Consider the following 17,285-nt stretch of genomic DNA (forward strand, 5'->3'; position numbering starts at 1 on the left):
ACCGCCTCTGTCTTGCAATTGCAGAAGACCCTTCGGCTGCATACATCTAAGACTGAGTAGGAGGCTTTGTTTCTTATAACCTCCCGCTCTCCAGCAGAGCCATGCTTGTGGATCCACAATGTTCAAGATGATGCCCCAAAGGGCAAACAACATATTCACTATGACCATACAACCAATTTGAACCCCGAATAAGGCCCCCACTATACCCCTACCCTCAAAAACACCCCCCTTCTATCTCCCTCCCACCCCAGGCCCCCCTCCTCCCCCTTCCCTCTCCTACGTCCCTCCTCCACCCCCTAAGAAAGAGAAAAAAAAACCCAAAAACAAACAAAAAAACCCCTTATAAACCATTTAATACTAGACTTCACGCGCGTTAGTGTTTTTAACACGCATAAATGGTTTACGCGTGTTAACGCTAATGTGCCCATAGAAATGTATAGGCGCATTAGCGTTTAATGCGCCTTAACTTTAAAGGTGCATTAGAAATGCTAATGCACCCTAGTAAACATTATCCCTAAATGCGTCGCTCTGGCCATAGAAAAACAGGAATCATGAAAAAGGACCTTCATACTTACTTGCCCACTAGTCCCCTGTGGCAACTCTTTAGACGTCTGCAGGGTCTGAAACTGTGTATTCCACACACGTAGGCAATCTGCGAGAACGTCATAAAAATCAATAAATCAGGTGGTTATTAACTAGAACCTTCTGTAAAGACAACAGTGCATGCTGGAAAGGAAGAGGATGGTAACACCACACAGATCTCTCTTCCTTTGGGGCAATATTTGTTTTTCATCATCTCGGGAAGCTCTTGGTAGCCCCCCTGCCTCACCGTAAATGAACTGGCACACTCAAAGAACTCAGTAAAATATTTCCAATGCCATCACAACAGCTGAGAGAAGTTTCTAGAAAGCATCTGAACAAAACCCTTCTGCCCCAGTAACTCAAAAACCTACTAATGGTTTGATTTACTAACAAAATAATATAGATATAAGGGGGGAAAAAAGAAAAACAAGAAATCTTTAAGACCTTTTACTTAGAGTTAAAATAAGCTGGGTCCTAGTATTTGCTGCCCAGGTGCATTACTGACATTCATTAATGCACCACTTCCTTTCATGACGATACACTCTGTATGTCATGGGTTATGGTGAAATCATTACCTCAAAAAAAAAAAAAAAAAAACGGTGGATTTGGCAATTTTTTTCTGTTTAAAATTAAGTGGAGGAGTGGCCTAGTGGTTAGGGTGGTGGACTTTGGTCCTGGGGAACTGGGTTCGATTCCCACTGCAGGCACAGGCAGCTCCTTGTGACTCTGGGCAAGTCACTTAACCCTCCATTGCCCCATGTAAGCCGCATTGAGCCTGCCATGAGTGGGAAAGCGCGGGGTACAAATGTAACAAAAACAAAATAGATACTATTGGAGATTCTACATGGAATGTTGCTATTCCACTAGCAACATTCCATGTAGAAGGCTGCGCAGGCTTCTGTTTCTGTGAGTCTGATGTCCTGCACGTACGTACGTGCAGGACGTCAGACTCACAGAAGCAGAAGCCTGCGCGGCTACATTGGTGATCTGCAAGGGCCGACTTCTACATGGAATGTTGCTAGTGGAATAGCAACAGTGGAGGAGTGGCCTAGTGGTTAGGGTGGTGGACTTTGGTCCTGGGGAACTGGGTTCGATACCCACTGCAGGCACAGGCAGCTCCTTGTGACTCTGGGCAAGTCACTTAACCCTCCATTGCCCCAGGTACAAATAAGTACCTGTATACAATATGTAAGCCGCATTGAGCCTGCAATGAGTGGGAAAGCGTGGGGTACAAATGTAAAAAAAAAAAAAAAAAAGTTGTTACCAAACCATAAGAAGCCAAACTGTCCAGCACATTATCCAAATCCAAAGCATTTAACAATTCCCCTCCCCTCCACACACTCATTTCTCCATCCTGTGTGCGCAAAGTTCACAGAATGTCACATTTAGCCAAACCCGTCACCTGGTTCCCATAACAACATCCTGCACAGGCTTCTACAAGTTGCGAGCTTGTTAATGGCTAAAAATGACAGGAAAGCAGGAACATTTTTATTACAGATCGTAAACTTGACTCATCTTTCTTTCACATCAGAGGAGCCTGAGCATCTCCATTTAACTGAAAGCACTCCCTCATCTCTCAAGAACAGGTTGTTTTTTTTTAATACAAAATTTAGCTGCAACCTCCGAATCTACATCAGGACCACCAGATAAAAGAAGACCCAAGTCATTCGGTAGACACATTACCCAGTCCCAACATCACTTTCTGTAATCTATGCCCAGAAGCACTAAATCACAGGGCATGACCTCCCCCACCCTTTCTGTCCACATTACCTCCCACACAAACCACAGCTTTTGGCTGCACTGCTGTAAGGTCACCTCAGCTTAAAGTTTTATACTGATCTCCTACTACATTAATAGTCCTAGAAATACGACGCCAATCATTCGTTCAAATGAAAACTTTTGCTAAACGGTTACGGCAGCGGTTCCCAAACAGTGTGCCACAGTGCATCGCTCCCTACAGTCCCCTCCCGCAGGTCTGGCATCTGCCGCTTCCTGCTTCTTCCCCCGCAGCGGTGCAGTGCTTGCAGCTTACATTGTCGGGCCGTCCGTGATTCACACAGGCGCTGCGGGGACTTCCCTCTGCTGCGTCCGGCCCTTGCAACAGGAAGTTGCATCATCAGAGAGGGCCGGATGTGGCAGACTGGGAAGGCCCCGGAGTGCCTGTGTGAATCGCAGACGGCCTGAAAATGTAAGCTGCAAGCACTGCAGCAGCGGTGGGGGAAGGAGAAGGAAGCAGCAGCAATCCTGGACCTACAGGAAGGAAGGTGGCAAGCGATGCTGGATTTAGGGAAGGCAGAGGTGTGTTGGTGTGAAAGGAGGGGGCTGCACGCAAAGGTGTGAGAGGAGGGTCTGCAGGGAAAGAGAGACCCATGTTGGGGGGGGGGAGGGGCGCGCCGCAGAGACCCATGTAGCTGGGGTGTGCTGCGAACCAAAAAAGTTTGGGAACCACTGGGTTACAGTGTCCTTGAAAACAAAAAGAAAGTTGGAGACCAGATGTCAAGAACTTATAAAACCAGCGATTGCATTACAGCTACATGACAGTGTGCAGAGAACTATTTTTCGGTACACTGGACATGGCCTAGTGGTTAGGGTGGTGGACTTTGGTCCTGGGGAACTGAGTTCGATTCCCGGCACAGGCAGCTCCTTGTGACTCTGGGCAAGTCACTTAACCCTCCATTGCCCCATGTAAGCCGCATTGAGCCTGCCATGAGTGGGAAAGCGCAGGGTACAAATGTAACAAAAATAAAATAGATACTATTGGAGATTCTACATGGAATGTTGCTACTATTGGAGATTCTACATCTATTCCACTAGCAACATTCCATGTAGAAGGCTGCGCAGGCTTCTGTTTCTGTGAGTCTGACGTCCTGCACGTACGTGCAGGACGTCAGACTCACAGAAGCAGAAGCCTGCGCGGCCACATTGGTGATCTGCAAGGGCTGACTTCTACATGGAATGTTGCTAGTGGAGGAGTAGCCTAGTGGTTAGTGCAGCGGACTTTGATCCTGGGGAACGGAGTTCGATTCCCACTTCAGGCACAGGCAGCTTCTTGTGACTCTGGGCAAGTCACTTAACCCTCCATTGCCCCATGTAAGCCGCATTGAGCCTGCCATGAGTGGGAAAGCGCGGGGTAGAAATGTAACAAAAATAAAATAGATACTCTTGGAGATTCTACATGGAATGTTGCTATTCCACTAGCAACGTTCCATGTAGAAGCCTGCGCGGCCACATTGGTGATCTGCAAGGGCCGACATCTACATGGAATGTTGCTAGTGGAATAGCAACATTCCATGTAGAATCTCAAATAGTAGCAACAGTGGAGGAGTGGCCTAGTGGTTAGGGAGGGTGGTGGACTTTGGTCCTGGGGAACTGAGGAACTGAGTCCGATTCCCGGCACAGGCAGCTCCTTGTGACTCCAGGCAAGTCACTTAACCCTCCATTGCCTGCCGCATTGAGCCTGCCACGAGTGGGAAAGCGCGGGGTACAAGCGTAACAAAAATAAAACTACACTTGCACACATTTTTCCTACAAATCAAAACATGTGGTTTCAGTGAAATTCTTTGTCAGAATGCAATTACGATCAAAAAGCAAATATTTCACCTTTTGTGTCATTATTCTGGGATGGCAAAGCAGCCAGCACTGCTATGTGAGTATCATCAAGGGCAGCCAGGGCAGCCCTCTCCAGGGCAGGGCTGGACACTGGGAGCTTGAGAAGCAACGACTTAGGCAGAACCTGCTCCTCCTCTGTGCCAGGCTGGTGAAGAGATACCAGGCTCTTATAAACACATCCACTGGAATCTGTGCAAACAAGACAAAACAGATGATCGCCATTTCTTATGGGCAGGAATAGATGTAAGGCACTAAATCAATCTTTAAAAATAAGTAGGAAAAGGTTTCTGCAAATGTAGGATTTATATATTCAATTTTGATCCTCTCGGGCCTGAAGAATGATAGTAAAGACCTTGGGGGGGGGGGGGGGGGGGAGACTATATCTTAATGTTATATTACTTGTTCCGTGAACAGCAAGATGAACTGATGACTGTATGTATCTTGCACCTTATAGAGGGCTATAAGAGTCCAAGCCCTTCATGTCTGACCACTCCTTTCCCTAGGCTGCATGGATGCTGCTTCACCAACGAACCAGTGGCTATGATAGTTCGAGCGATTATACAACAATGTGTAGTCACAATTTGATGCTATATACGAGAGCTAAAGTGTTGAACACATCCATATTGAAGACTCCTGAGGCAGGCGCCTTTGTGGCCGAAACACAATTTGTGTCGTGTCCATTGGATGTTTGAAATAAACTTTTACATGACCTACGTATTTATTTTAGTGCATTTATATCCCACATTTTCCCACAAGCGCAGGCACAATGTGGCTTACAACAGTGCATGAAACAGTACAATAGGAAAGTTTAAACAGAGGATGACAGAATAGACAGAGAAAACATGGAAGGGGTAACTGTTCAGCAGGAGTCCCCCGCCAACCACTTCTGGAGAATCAGATGGCCGGGCTTTTGAAAACAGGAATGTCTTTAGAAACATTTTGAAGAGGCAATGGTCGGGTATCCCTTTTAATTGCTTCAGCATTTCATTCCAAGATTTTGCACTGGTAAACGGGAAGGTCGAAGCAAACATGCGCTTGTATCTGACTTTCCTACTGCTGGGATAGTGAAGGCAGAGGAAGTTGCCCGAACACGACAGTGCATTTCTAGGGGGTAGATCAACCAGGTTAAGCATGTACTCTGGGGCCTCCCCGAATATGATTTTGTGCCTTAGAGAACAGATCTTGAACTTAATGCGATCTTTGACAGGGAGCCAGTGCAGAGCGAAACGCAATGGCTGTGCATGGGCAAAGCGCGATTTGCCTAGAATTAATCTGGCTGCCGTGTTCTGGGCTGTCTGGAGCTTTCTTAGTAAGTTGTTATAACAGCCAGCATAAATCCCGCTGCAGTAGTCCAGGTGAGAAAGGACGAACCAGTGTACGAGAGTACAGAAGAGGTCTCTAGGCAGGCAAGTTCTTATACGCTTCAGCCGCCACATTGCAAAAAACATTCTCTTTGCAACAACCTTCACTTGATTGTCCATTATCAGGTGGCTGTCTAGCTCGACCCCAAGGATTTTCAGGCTATTCAAGATGGGAAGCTTAAAGGCATTGACATTGAGTGAGGTGGGAATGACTTTATTGTGTTGAGACGAAAGCAGGAGACAATGCATTTTGTCTTCATTGATCTTGAACTGAAATACATTTGCCCATACATATCATCATACGTATCAATACATATCATCTAGTTCCTGATTTTTTGGTGTCACAAAACCATCATGAGCATAATGCTAACAAATGGGAACCCAGAAACATGTCAGAACAGCATGGTGATAAACAGCATAGGTAAAAGCAGGCTTAGTCAGAGGCATAAAGGTGATGCCAGTGGGGCGACCAATTTTCAAGGCGTTTTCACATGTAAAGCACTGCTTTGCCATAGCGTCCGGTGACTTCAGTAAAGTCATTTATTCCATCAAAAGGATAACTCAAAAGAAAGTCCAGCAGTGAAAGATTTTATAAACTTTAACTGTCTTTGATTCAGACAGCTATACAGCCTAACAGCACCGAATAAAAACTGGAGAGAACTGAAGATTGAAAAAGAAAAGTAAAACTTTTGAGTCAAGCTTTGGCAAAGTTAATTCCAAAAAACAGACTTTGTAAACAGGCAAGAAATCCAAACAGTATAACTTTCCCCTCAGAACTTGTAACTTACACAGAGCCTGAAGTGTGACTATCTTATTTTTCAATGATGCAGTGAAGCTCAACGGAATAGACTTTTCTACCTCTGACTTGAGCTTGTATTTGAGGAGGCTGCTTGGGTTTAACTTCTGTACATACAAACAGTAATCTCCATCCTAAAATAAAAGGAAATGAAAACATTCAATTTTCTACACAGAATGGCAAACCAATGTTATTTGACTGATATCAGAGTAAATGATGAACTCTGTTGTCTGTTTTCATTCGTAAAACCTACCTTCTCTGTTATTAACACTAACACAGTCTGTTCAGCTTCCAGGCACACCTCTGTCCACCTATGATTTGGAAGACAGTTATTTTGTAATTTTTCCTCTCATCTCAAAAGCATTGCTCAAAACATAAATTTAAAGGAGGTCTACAAAATCCTGAGTGGTGTGGAGTGAGTGGAGGTAAATTGATTTTTCACTCATTCAAAAAGTACAAAGACTAGGGCACAATCAATGAAATTGCATGGATATACTTTTAAAACAAATAGAAGGAAATATTTTTTCACTCAAAGAATAGTTAACCTCTTGAGATTGCTGTTGGAGGATGTGGTAACGACGGTTAGTGTATCTGAGGTTTGGACGAGTTCCTGGAGGAAAAGTCCATAGTCCATTATTGAGATGGACATGGGGAAAGCCACTGCTTGCCCTGGGGTCGGTAGCATGGAATGGTGCTACTAATTGGGTTTCTGCCAGGTACTTGTGACCTGGATTGGCCACTGCTGGAAGCAGGATACTGGGCTAGATGGACCATTGGTTTGACCCAGTATGGCTTTTCTTATGTTGTTAAAGAAAAAAAGAAAAACACCGGATGAAAATAGGCGAGCAAGAAAGCAATGAGGCTTTTAAGAGTATTATACCCTACTTGTGCTTCACTGTAACCTCAGGATGAAATCAGAACAGAATTTATGCAACTTAATAATGCTTCCATTTATCTTAGCTTGGTTCAGTCAGATTTCTCTTGCGTAACTCAAACAATGCAGCAGGAGTGACACGGCAACTGAAAGTCCCCAGGTAGTATGATGCCTAGCTGTTTTCTCAGTCTTTTCAAGAAATTTATTTTTAATTGCGGAAGTCTTTCTGTAGATGCTTTCTTTGTTCATGGTCTCTACTAATGTCATCCTCCAGCTACCACTGTTTACCTTGCTTCGCTGTTAGGCCTCTGCTGTACTAATTGTACAGTAGCCGGTTGGCGGTGATCTGTCTGGCTTTGGTTTCTGGGCCTGTTCATTGTGTAGAGGGGGGCCAAGTTTTGCAATGACCTCAGTACGTGTATCAGCCTCCTTACCTCTCCCCATGTCATGTCAGCTCCCTTTATGTCCATTTCCAATGCTCAGGTGTTCACTGATCCCAAGTTCTACTGTTCTGCTTCTCCTAGCGTTGCCTTTGTCCCTTCTGTTCTCGCTCTTCTGTGCTTATTCACGCTGTATAATCTGCCCAGCTTTGTAAGCAAGCTTCATCTCTGCCTCCTCCTCCTCCTCTCAGCCTCCATCCCCACATCTGCTCTGCCGTCCCGCCAAATGACAGTCTCACCCATCTGTCTGGCCTCTGTCTCTACTGTTTGGTTCTCCTTTCAAACATCTCCACCTACCCCTTCTCACCGTGCTGACATGTTTTCTGCCCATGATGTTACCACTAAGCCAACAGAACCAGGTAGCATCTGTTTCACACTACCGCCAGTAACACAGCACAACATAATGTGGCAACCACTGGTCAGACTAACTTGCCATTTGTCAGGTGAGCAAAATCTCTGGCCATTTTCTCAGACAAATGAACGGACAGAACCAAAATGAGAACTTTGTAGAATGTTTGTGGAAGGGATTTTCCCTTCCTCATGTCAAGAGGAAATATTTTAAGCAGTACATAAGAATTTCCATACTGATTAAGAGCAAAAGGTCCTTCTAGCCAGTTTCTAACAGTGGCTAATCCAGGTCACAGGTACCTGACAGAATCTGTAGAACGTAGTAAAATTACACAAATCTATTTTTGAAAGGCCAGTGAGTGTTCTGTGGATGCCATAAAAGGCACAAAGTTTTGAGAATAGGATTTAGATGTTCCCCAACATGAAAAGAAGTCATACACAGAGCATAATTTCTCCCTCTCCGTGTGCTGTTAACTCACCGAATAACCTCTTCTTCTGAAATAACAGCTTCGATTCCCTGCTGTGGTGCAGCCAACAAAGCATCGAGGAATCGAACAGCTCCTGTCTTGAAAACTACCAACGGCTCCATGTTAGGACGTGAATGTAGCCGATACACATCTTCGGACAGCTGGAAGAAAAAAAAACAAAAGTTACATTTTTTCCCCTTTTGTTTCCCTGCCCTAACGTAATGTTCAATAAATTATAACAGCATTCAATGGAGAAGCAGTCTACAAAGAATTTAAGCTACAGTCAGTATTCTAACATTCATGCAGTCTCCAACCCATGATGCTATTTAGTGTGTTATGTGCTAAACACCGTAGCTCCAAGAGTCAAATGTCTCCATGAATGGAAAAAAAAAAAAAAAAAGGTGATCACACTAAGACAACAATCTAACTACATATCACTGTTCTGCTACTAGATTCATACAGCATTGCACAGACACACATTAGAGAAAGTCCCTGCCCCGTGGAGCTCCCCAATCCTAAACAGTCTCAGTAAAGAAATGAGACCTGCCACTGCATAGCTCAGACTCTCCGCTAATATTGCAGCTACATCTTTAATGTAATGTACTTTTCATTCAGGCTTTGCAGTGAGTAAAATTCATAAGTACGTAAGTGTTGTCACACTGGGACAGACTGAAGGTCCATCAAGCCCAGTATCCTGTTTCCAACAGTGGGCAATCCAGGTCACAAGTACCTGGCAAGATCCCAAAACAGTACAATACATTTTAAGCTGCATCTCCCAAAAATAAGCAGTGGATCTTCCCCAAGTCCATTTTAATAATGGCTTATGGACTTTTAAGGAAGCTATCCAAACCTTTTTAAAACCCCGCTAAGCTAACTGCTTTTACCACATTCTCTGGCAACAAATTCCAGAGTTTAATTACATGTTGAGTGAAGAAGCATTTTCTCCAATTTGTTTTAAATTTACTACTTTGTAGCTTCATTGCGTGCCCCCTAGTCCTAGTATTTTTAGAAAGCGTAAACAAGTGATTCCCGTCTACCTGTTCCACTCCACTATTAAGAACCCAAAGTTTTGTGTGTGCTGTTTTTCACCTTCACTAGTTCTAGAACTTCTGATGAATTAAACAATTGCATTTTCTTCCAATTATTCTGAAGTGAATGCAGGAAAACAAACAAACAAATAAACCCTTACCGTGGCTTTAAATACTTTCTCCAGATTAACATCTTCATCCTTCCATATTCTCAAAATCTTAAAAGCAAACCAAAATATGTTACATCAGAATAAAAAAAAATTTTGTCTCACCATTAAACAGCTTGTTTTATGTTATTGTATTTGTATGATTATTAAATGTTATGTATAACACTTTGATGAAACACAGCTAAACATAACATGCTTGTTTTCAAAGTCCAGGCCATGCTGATCTAGAAACCACAATGTTTATTAGAACATTAAAGATGTATATTTTAACCCATTGTTATTTTATCATACATGCTTTTTAAATACATTTTGTGCACCTGAAAGGCTGAGAGGAGGGAAGACAAAGAGTTAAAATATTTCTCTTCTGTTCAAAGTGATGTGGTAGCCGTGTTAGTCCACTTTTAAAAGTAAAACAGAAATAAAATAAGAGGATATATAAGTTAGCCCAGTAAAAAGGTATCATCTTATTTTCTTTTCTATGCTTTGTTTTATTTCTATTTATTATATTGTGATCAAGGAAGAGTCATTTCTACAATAAGCAGAAGGCACTTGTATTGTAGTGGGCCAAAAAAATTCTAGTTTCTTCTATTGTTTCTTCTTTACTAGGACCAATAAAATTAAACATGAGTTCCAGCTAAACTCTAAGAATATGCAGGCTGGAATGGAACAGCATAGAAGAGTCAAAACTCCCAGGTGCTGACGCTGGTCATGTGACCACATTATCTCTCTCATAATAAAAAGCTCTGCAGCGATAAAGTCTAACAATAGGAATTTATCACCAGAAAGTATGCTGAAATAATTTTATTGATTTAAGATAGATGCACAGAAAGTTGGGAAACCCAGTAGACGCCTTACCTTCATAAATGAAGACTCCTGCATTGTTTGTATCGTGAAATAGCTTTTCTTTTTTAAACACCAACACACATATAATACAAAGCACAGAGTGCTAAACAGAGAAAAATGAAGGCAGATAAAGACCATATGGCCTATGCAGTCTGCCCATCCATGCCATCTACTATCCCTTGTTCTCCTTTAGAAATCCTACGCATTGTCCCAGTAAAGCCAATAAGAATGTCAGGGATCCCTTGGCAACCTCACTTTCTCTATAAAACACCACATGTGGAATGTATTTATTTAAATTATATACTGCCTACTAGCTTCTGAAGAGAATATCAAAGCTGTTTAAACAACATTCAAAAACAAAGCTCATCTGCCCCCAACCCACCCCTAATCTAGCAGAATAGAGGCATCCCAACGCTAAAAACAATCAGGTTTTCAAACTTATATACAGAACTATAGCTCAATTTCTTATGTAAAAATCAGTCAATTGTTCCACAATGTCAGGGCCACTAGTGAAAACGCCTGCGATTTCCACTGTACCAACTACACTGAGGGTACCTGTAAGAGAGTACCTTGGCTAAAATAACAACGGTACCAAAACTTAGAGAAATACTGTGGATTAACTCCATGCAATGCCTGGAATGTTAAGCATAAAAGCTTAAAATCTTACCAGGGCCACAATGGATATTCTATGCAAAGGGGCCGTGAGGACTCCCAGAAAGAAGATTAAAACAAACAACTAGGTAGCCACATTCTGAACCACTTACAAGGGGCTAACTAATGTGCTGCAAAACCTACAGTCCACTGCAACCATCTAAAAGCAGTAAGATAGACAAATAGGACCACCAACATTAGAGGGTGCAACTGACATAGAAGATGCAATTTTGCAAATACTGCTCTAACCGTGCGAGACACCTGTGGTTTTGGAATTGGACTTCATTTGGCAAAGCAACCCTCTCCTAGTCTGCATCAAAGTATTCCTCTGTGAGCTCCACTGTACACTCACAGAAAAAAAAAAGGATTTCTGCTTATTAAGAACTAAGCAGCTCTCTAAAAACTACTCCGACCCTCTGCAAAATCTCCCATAAACTTCCACTGAAATGCATCAAAGCAGGGCTGGTACAAAGGTACTGGACACCATAGACAAACTTTCAGCCTTACATCCCAATAGCTTTCAGGGTCCTAACCTGCCGCCCCCCCTCCAAAAAAAAACCCAAAACCACTCTTTTAAATATTAAACTTTGCCATGTGTATATCCCACAAAAATAAGCACGATTTACAAAACTCATTTACCCTGGTAAATGGGCCATCTGAAGATTGCTCACCCTTTACATAGGTAAAAGTACACACTGATGGTTCTTTGACTTTGTGTAACTCTCAGATCTATCGATTTGCTCTACCCGCAGCTGCTCTTTGTTGTCCCCCAAAAGCTGCTTCTGCCTATCTTAGGCAACCATCTTGTCTGAGCCAAAGCAGTACACTCATCAATGCCCATTGGAAAAAACAGTTGCACATCATGGGCTAGATTATATAATCGCACCTCGATTTCCACGCGGAAATTCAAGCGCATTCTATAAAGTACTCTTTAATTTAGGCATACGCTATAGAATATGCCAAGTGCTGCTCTGAGCGACTAAATTTACATGCGGTCAATTACACCAACTAAAACCTGGCGTAAATCTGAGCGCCTAAATTAGGTGCAGAGTGGGTGGATTCTATAACAATGCGCATGGATTTTAGAAATGCCCACGACCCGCACAGGCCTAAAGAAAGCCCACTAGATTCAGGTTCACAAACGACTCTCCCAATGAGTGCCAAAGAAAAATTAAAACAAGGGTGAGAAGGGCAATACTCCATAGGAAAATTCTACAAACATACTTATGAAATTCTGCACTGTCACTTGAAATTGGCAGCACTATTCATTCCAGGGTTTTTGCTGTTATCCCTATCTCTGCACAGTAAATCAACAATCATGAATGACCTATAGATCAAAAGCAGTGGTCAAATATAACTCGGTCAAAACACCTCATTGACTCTTACCAAGATGGTGGCATCCTATAGCGTGAACAACACTGTTTCAGTACTGTAAAAATACCAAAAAATGGACTGAACATCTACCAAACCACTAGCCATTTTCCAGGAATACTACTCATTCCAAAACCTTTGCAAGAAAAGACAAGTGAGCTGTAGGTCTATAACTCATTCAATCTGTTGAAGCAAGCAGTAATTACTCCATTCAATAGAGTCTATTGTTGAGGCAACCTGGTTTCGAGCCAACTTAACTAGAACATATCCCTCAGGCACTGACAGCCCTATGAACAAAGGTAAATGCAGGCGCTAGAGGTCACTAGTGTCAGACTAGTACCCACATTTACCTTCGCACCCATGCCCTTCGATACCACAGAGCTCATTTAAATTAGATTTAAATAAGCTCTGCTTGTATTCCACCCCTATGATCAGAGAACAGTGCTTTGATCGTAGGAGTGGAATAACGCCTTAACCCTACACCAGCTCAGAGCGGGTATTAGGGTTAAGTCTCTGCTCCCCCCCCCCCCCCCCCCCCCGTCAGGCAGCCCGGGCTGTCACCATGTCCTGGGGGTCCACTGGACCCCCGCCATCGCTTCAGCCCTGGTGGCCTCCCAAGCTCTCACCCAAACAGTGACATGGGGCTGGAGGCCCGGTGGACCCCCAGTCCCCCCAAACTCTCTCACCGACACTAGGGCTCAGGGGGCTGGAGATCAGATGACCCTCCAGTCCCCCTAACCCCCCCCCCCCCAAATCCTTGGTGGCCCAGTGGGCTGCTAACCCAACCCCCCCCCCCCCCCAGTCTCCCCATACCTCTATGATGGAGGGAGTAGCACACTATTAGCTCTGACCATGGGGGCGTTATTGTCCCGCACTGTTCCGGAGCTAATTTTAGAGCGCTGTTTGGAACAGTGCAGGGCTTCTGATCATCCAGGCCTGAACGAAAAATCTCATGCAAAGGCTCTAATCCCCTACAGCTAGGGACTTCCAAAGCCCAGTAAAACAAGGATCAAGCTGACAAAACGATGCACACACTTTTCACAAATTCTGTTAATTAAAATAAGAGGAGATAGACAGTTCAAGCAAGTGCGATTGCAAACCCTTTACTCCATCCTTGCACTTCTCCTACTTGCATCTTTTTGATCTTGGCCATAAAAAAAGAAGTCAACATGACAAAAGTTATACGAATATTTAAGTTCATCCAGCAACTTGCAGGAGCTACTATTTTCACACACTGATTACACTCTTTCATAATTATGATGACACATATGTGGATTTGTGAACTCTATGGAAAACACATACACAGAAATTCTCACCTTGCTATCATGAACAGCAATGTATTCACCTGTTTCAAAGTTACACACAGCAGGACACGTGATTCTCTGACCTTGTTTCACAGTCCAGCTACCTAGGGGCTTCTGATCCGATACCTGAGAAAATCATAACATTTTAAAATCAAAGCATACAACTATTACCTTATAACATACTAGTAAAAAAGCCCCGTTTCTGATGCAAATGAAACGGGGGCTAGCAATGTTTTCTTCTGTGTGCATGTGGGAGTGTGTGTGTCCCTGCCCTCTGGCCTCTCTCCCCTCCCCCCTCTGAGTCCTTCACTGTTACAGAGCCAGCGATTTGATTTAGTGCTCTGCTGTTTTCCTTCACTGACTGTGTTACAGAGAGGGCGGGGCAGACACTCATAGGGAAACCGGATATCTCGCCCCCTTCACACTTCCGGCTGGAGGCTTCATAGAACATTGGTGTTGCCTTTTATATAGAGAGATACGTATACGACCTAGCAAGTCAGGGCCAGGAAAAATAAAATCACGAAGTGCAGGATTATTCTATTATTCTGTCCAAAATTCTGCGGCACGACTTATTTTCCGCTAGAATCGTTATACCCATGCTAGCCCACTCCCCAAGTCACTTCACTGGCTCCCTGTCCGCTTCCGCATACAGTTCAAACTTCTCTTACTGACCTTTAAATGCATCCATTCTGCAGCTCCCCATTACCTCTCCACTCTCATCTCTCTCTACGTTCCTCCCCGTGAACTCCGCTCACTGGACAAATCTCTCTTGTCGTCCCCCTTCTCCTCCACTGCTAACTCCAGGCTTCGCTCCTTTTCTCTCGTGGCACCTTATGCCTGGAATAGACTTCCTGGACCTATACGTCTAGCTCCATCTCTACCTGTTTTCAAATCCATGCTGAAAACCCACCTTTTCACTGCTGCTTTTGGCTCCTAGACTCTACTCATTTGCCCTCCTTTGTCCCTTCCTTCCTTCTCACCCATTACTTCCCTCACCCGTAACTGTCTTGTCTGTCTGTATTATTTAGATTGTAAGCTCTTCTGAGCAGGGACTGTCTCTTTGTATCAGGTGTTCAGTGCTGCGTGCGTCTGGTAGCGCTATACAAATGCTAATAATAATAATAATAATTTCCATTACCACGTCTCCTCCGGTGTTTGAGAAGAGCCAACTCTCCCTACTTTTTGCTTCTGCAAATTCTGCGGCACGACTTATTTTCCGTCAGAATCATTATACCCACACTGGCCCGCTCCTCAAGTCACTTCACTGGCTCCCTGTCCGCTTCCGCATACAGTTCAAACTTCTCTTACTGACCTTTAAATGCATCCATTCTGCAGCCCCCCATTACCTCTCCACTCATCTCTCCCTACATTCCTCCCCGTGAACTCTGCTCACTGGACAAATCTCTCTTGTCGTCCCCCTTCTCCTCCACTGCTAACTCCTTTTCTCTCGCGGCACCTTATGCCTGGAATAGGCTTCCTGGACCTATAAGAGCTCCATCTCTACCTGTTTTCAAATCTATGCTGAAAACCCACCTTTTCACTGCTGCTTTTTAGCTCCCATTACTTCCCTCACCCGTAACTGTCTTGTCTGTCTGTATTATTTAGATTGTAAGCTCTTCTGAGCAGGGACTGTCTCTTTGTGTCAGGTGTTCAGCGCTGCGTGCGTCTGGTAGCGCTATACAAATGTCTAATAATAATAATTCTAGATCTCGCACTATAGCTGCCCTGTGTGCTAGGAAAAAAAAAAAAAGATGTTACTCAAAAGAAAGCGCTCCCCAGCCAAAAGCCCTCGGAAATTCCCAGTACCCCACCCTCCCCCTTCCCTCACTTTATAAAGCGTGACGCTGCGGCCCGGGTCGGTCAGCAGCGCACGGTCAGGGCCCCCACCCGGCTCAATCCCTTGCAGACCGCCCGAGCCCGGTGCCAGTCCGCACAGCGTGAAGCCCTCGCCCAGCGCAGCCATCTTGGAAGAGCTCCTTGGCTGGACGAGTTTCTCGCGAGAATCGTGGCCGGAATACCAAGAGAAGGCTGATCACTTTTACGGCATGAGGCCAATGAAGCAGCGACACTTAGTGGCAGGGAGGATTCTTGCAGGTCAAATAGAGATTCCTCTCCTTATGTTCCCCAAGGAGGGTAGACCGAGAACAGGAGCCGGCATGACGTCAAAACGTTGAAGCCGGCTCAGCCCCGCCTCCCCCGCGTACCGAAAACAAATCAAACCAACCTATCTACTACTACTACTACTATTTAGCATTTCTATAGCGCTACAAGGCATACGCAGCGCTGCACAAACATAGAAGAAAGACAGTCCCTGCTCAAAGAGCTTACAATCTAATAGAGCTGCTGCATCCAAGTTGTCGATCTTTATAATGTTGGTAGTATTTTTATTTGATCTCATTTATATTTTCAAACATTCCGGCTTGTGCAGCATACAGTTGTACACAGAGGAAGTATCGGTTTCATCGGTTAGTTGGTTAAAGAGCACTAATTTGTTCTAAAATTGTAATCAGTGTGTCATTTGGAGAGGCTGGTTATAGGGACGCCCTAGCACCCCAGTAGGCGTTGTATTCGTGCATAGATTTTTTTTTTTCACCTAGTAAAGGGCCACCAAAACAGACAGCACTGAGAATCAGGAGCTGAACATTTAGAGTTTCTATTTATAAGTAATCAATAGAAATAAAACTAAATAAAACATGGAAAAGAAAATAAGATGATACCTTTTTTATTGGACCTAACTTAATACATTTCTTGATTATTTTATTTTATTGTTACATTTGTATCAAACCTATTTGCAGGCTCAATGTGGCTTACATAGTGCCATTACGGTGTTTGCCAGTTCCGGTATGAACAAATACAATGTGATATTGTGGTAGATTTAAGGTTCATGTATGGTAAATACAGTGGGGGAACTTAGAGAAGGAAGAAGAGGAGTTGAACATGCCCATTTCGGTCTTTGGTTTCGTTGTGTCGCAGGTGTCCAGGTTTTTTATGTTGGGTCGGTGGGATATGCCTTTCTGAACAGGTTTGTTTTTAGTAGTTTTCGGTAATTTAGGTGGTCGAGCGTAGTTTTTACTGCTTTTGGTAGTGTGTTCTATAGTTGTGCACTTAGATATGAAAAGCTGGATGCGTAAGTCTATTTGTATTTGAGTCCTTTGGTGCTTGGCTAGTGGAGATTTAGGTATGATCGTGCTGATCTTGTAGTGTTTCTGGTTGGCAGGTCTATGAGGTCTGTCATGTATCCTGGGGCTTCGCTGTATATAATTTTATGAACTATGGTATAGATTTTGAATGCAATATGCTCTTTGATTGGTAGCCAGTGCAGTTTTTCTCAGAAGGGTTTGGCACTTTCAAAATGCGTTTTTCCAAAAATAAGCCTGGCTGCTGTGTTTTGGGTGGTCTGAAGTTTCTTTATGATTTGTTCTTTGCAGCCCGCATAAATTCCAT

General features: G+C 43.7%; 1 protein-coding gene across 1 annotated transcript in view; it reads right to left on the reverse strand.

The window, feature by feature from the left end:
- Nucleotides 1-15,834, reverse strand: part of NOL11 (nucleolar protein 11) — a 54,803-nt gene extending 38,969 nt beyond the window's left edge. Inside the window, exons 1-8 of the mRNA XM_030208444.1 lie at nucleotides 15,670-15,834; nucleotides 13,854-13,967; nucleotides 9,667-9,723; nucleotides 8,490-8,638; nucleotides 6,602-6,659; nucleotides 6,341-6,482; nucleotides 4,183-4,380; nucleotides 576-652 (exon numbers count right to left, since the gene is read on the reverse strand). Of these exons, the coding sequence (XP_030064304.1) occupies nucleotides 576-652; nucleotides 4,183-4,380; nucleotides 6,341-6,482; nucleotides 6,602-6,659; nucleotides 8,490-8,638; nucleotides 9,667-9,723; nucleotides 13,854-13,967; nucleotides 15,670-15,804 (930 nt within the window). The 5' untranslated portion in view covers nucleotides 15,805-15,834. The remainder of the gene's footprint in view (nucleotides 1-575; nucleotides 653-4,182; nucleotides 4,381-6,340; nucleotides 6,483-6,601; nucleotides 6,660-8,489; nucleotides 8,639-9,666; nucleotides 9,724-13,853; nucleotides 13,968-15,669) is intronic.
- Between the last annotated feature and the right edge of the window lie 1,451 nt (nucleotides 15,835-17,285).

Source organism: Microcaecilia unicolor, chromosome 6, assembly GCF_901765095.1.
Source record: "Microcaecilia unicolor chromosome 6, aMicUni1.1, whole genome shotgun sequence".
In the NCBI taxonomy this organism is placed as follows: Eukaryota; Metazoa; Chordata; class Amphibia; order Gymnophiona; family Siphonopidae; genus Microcaecilia; species Microcaecilia unicolor.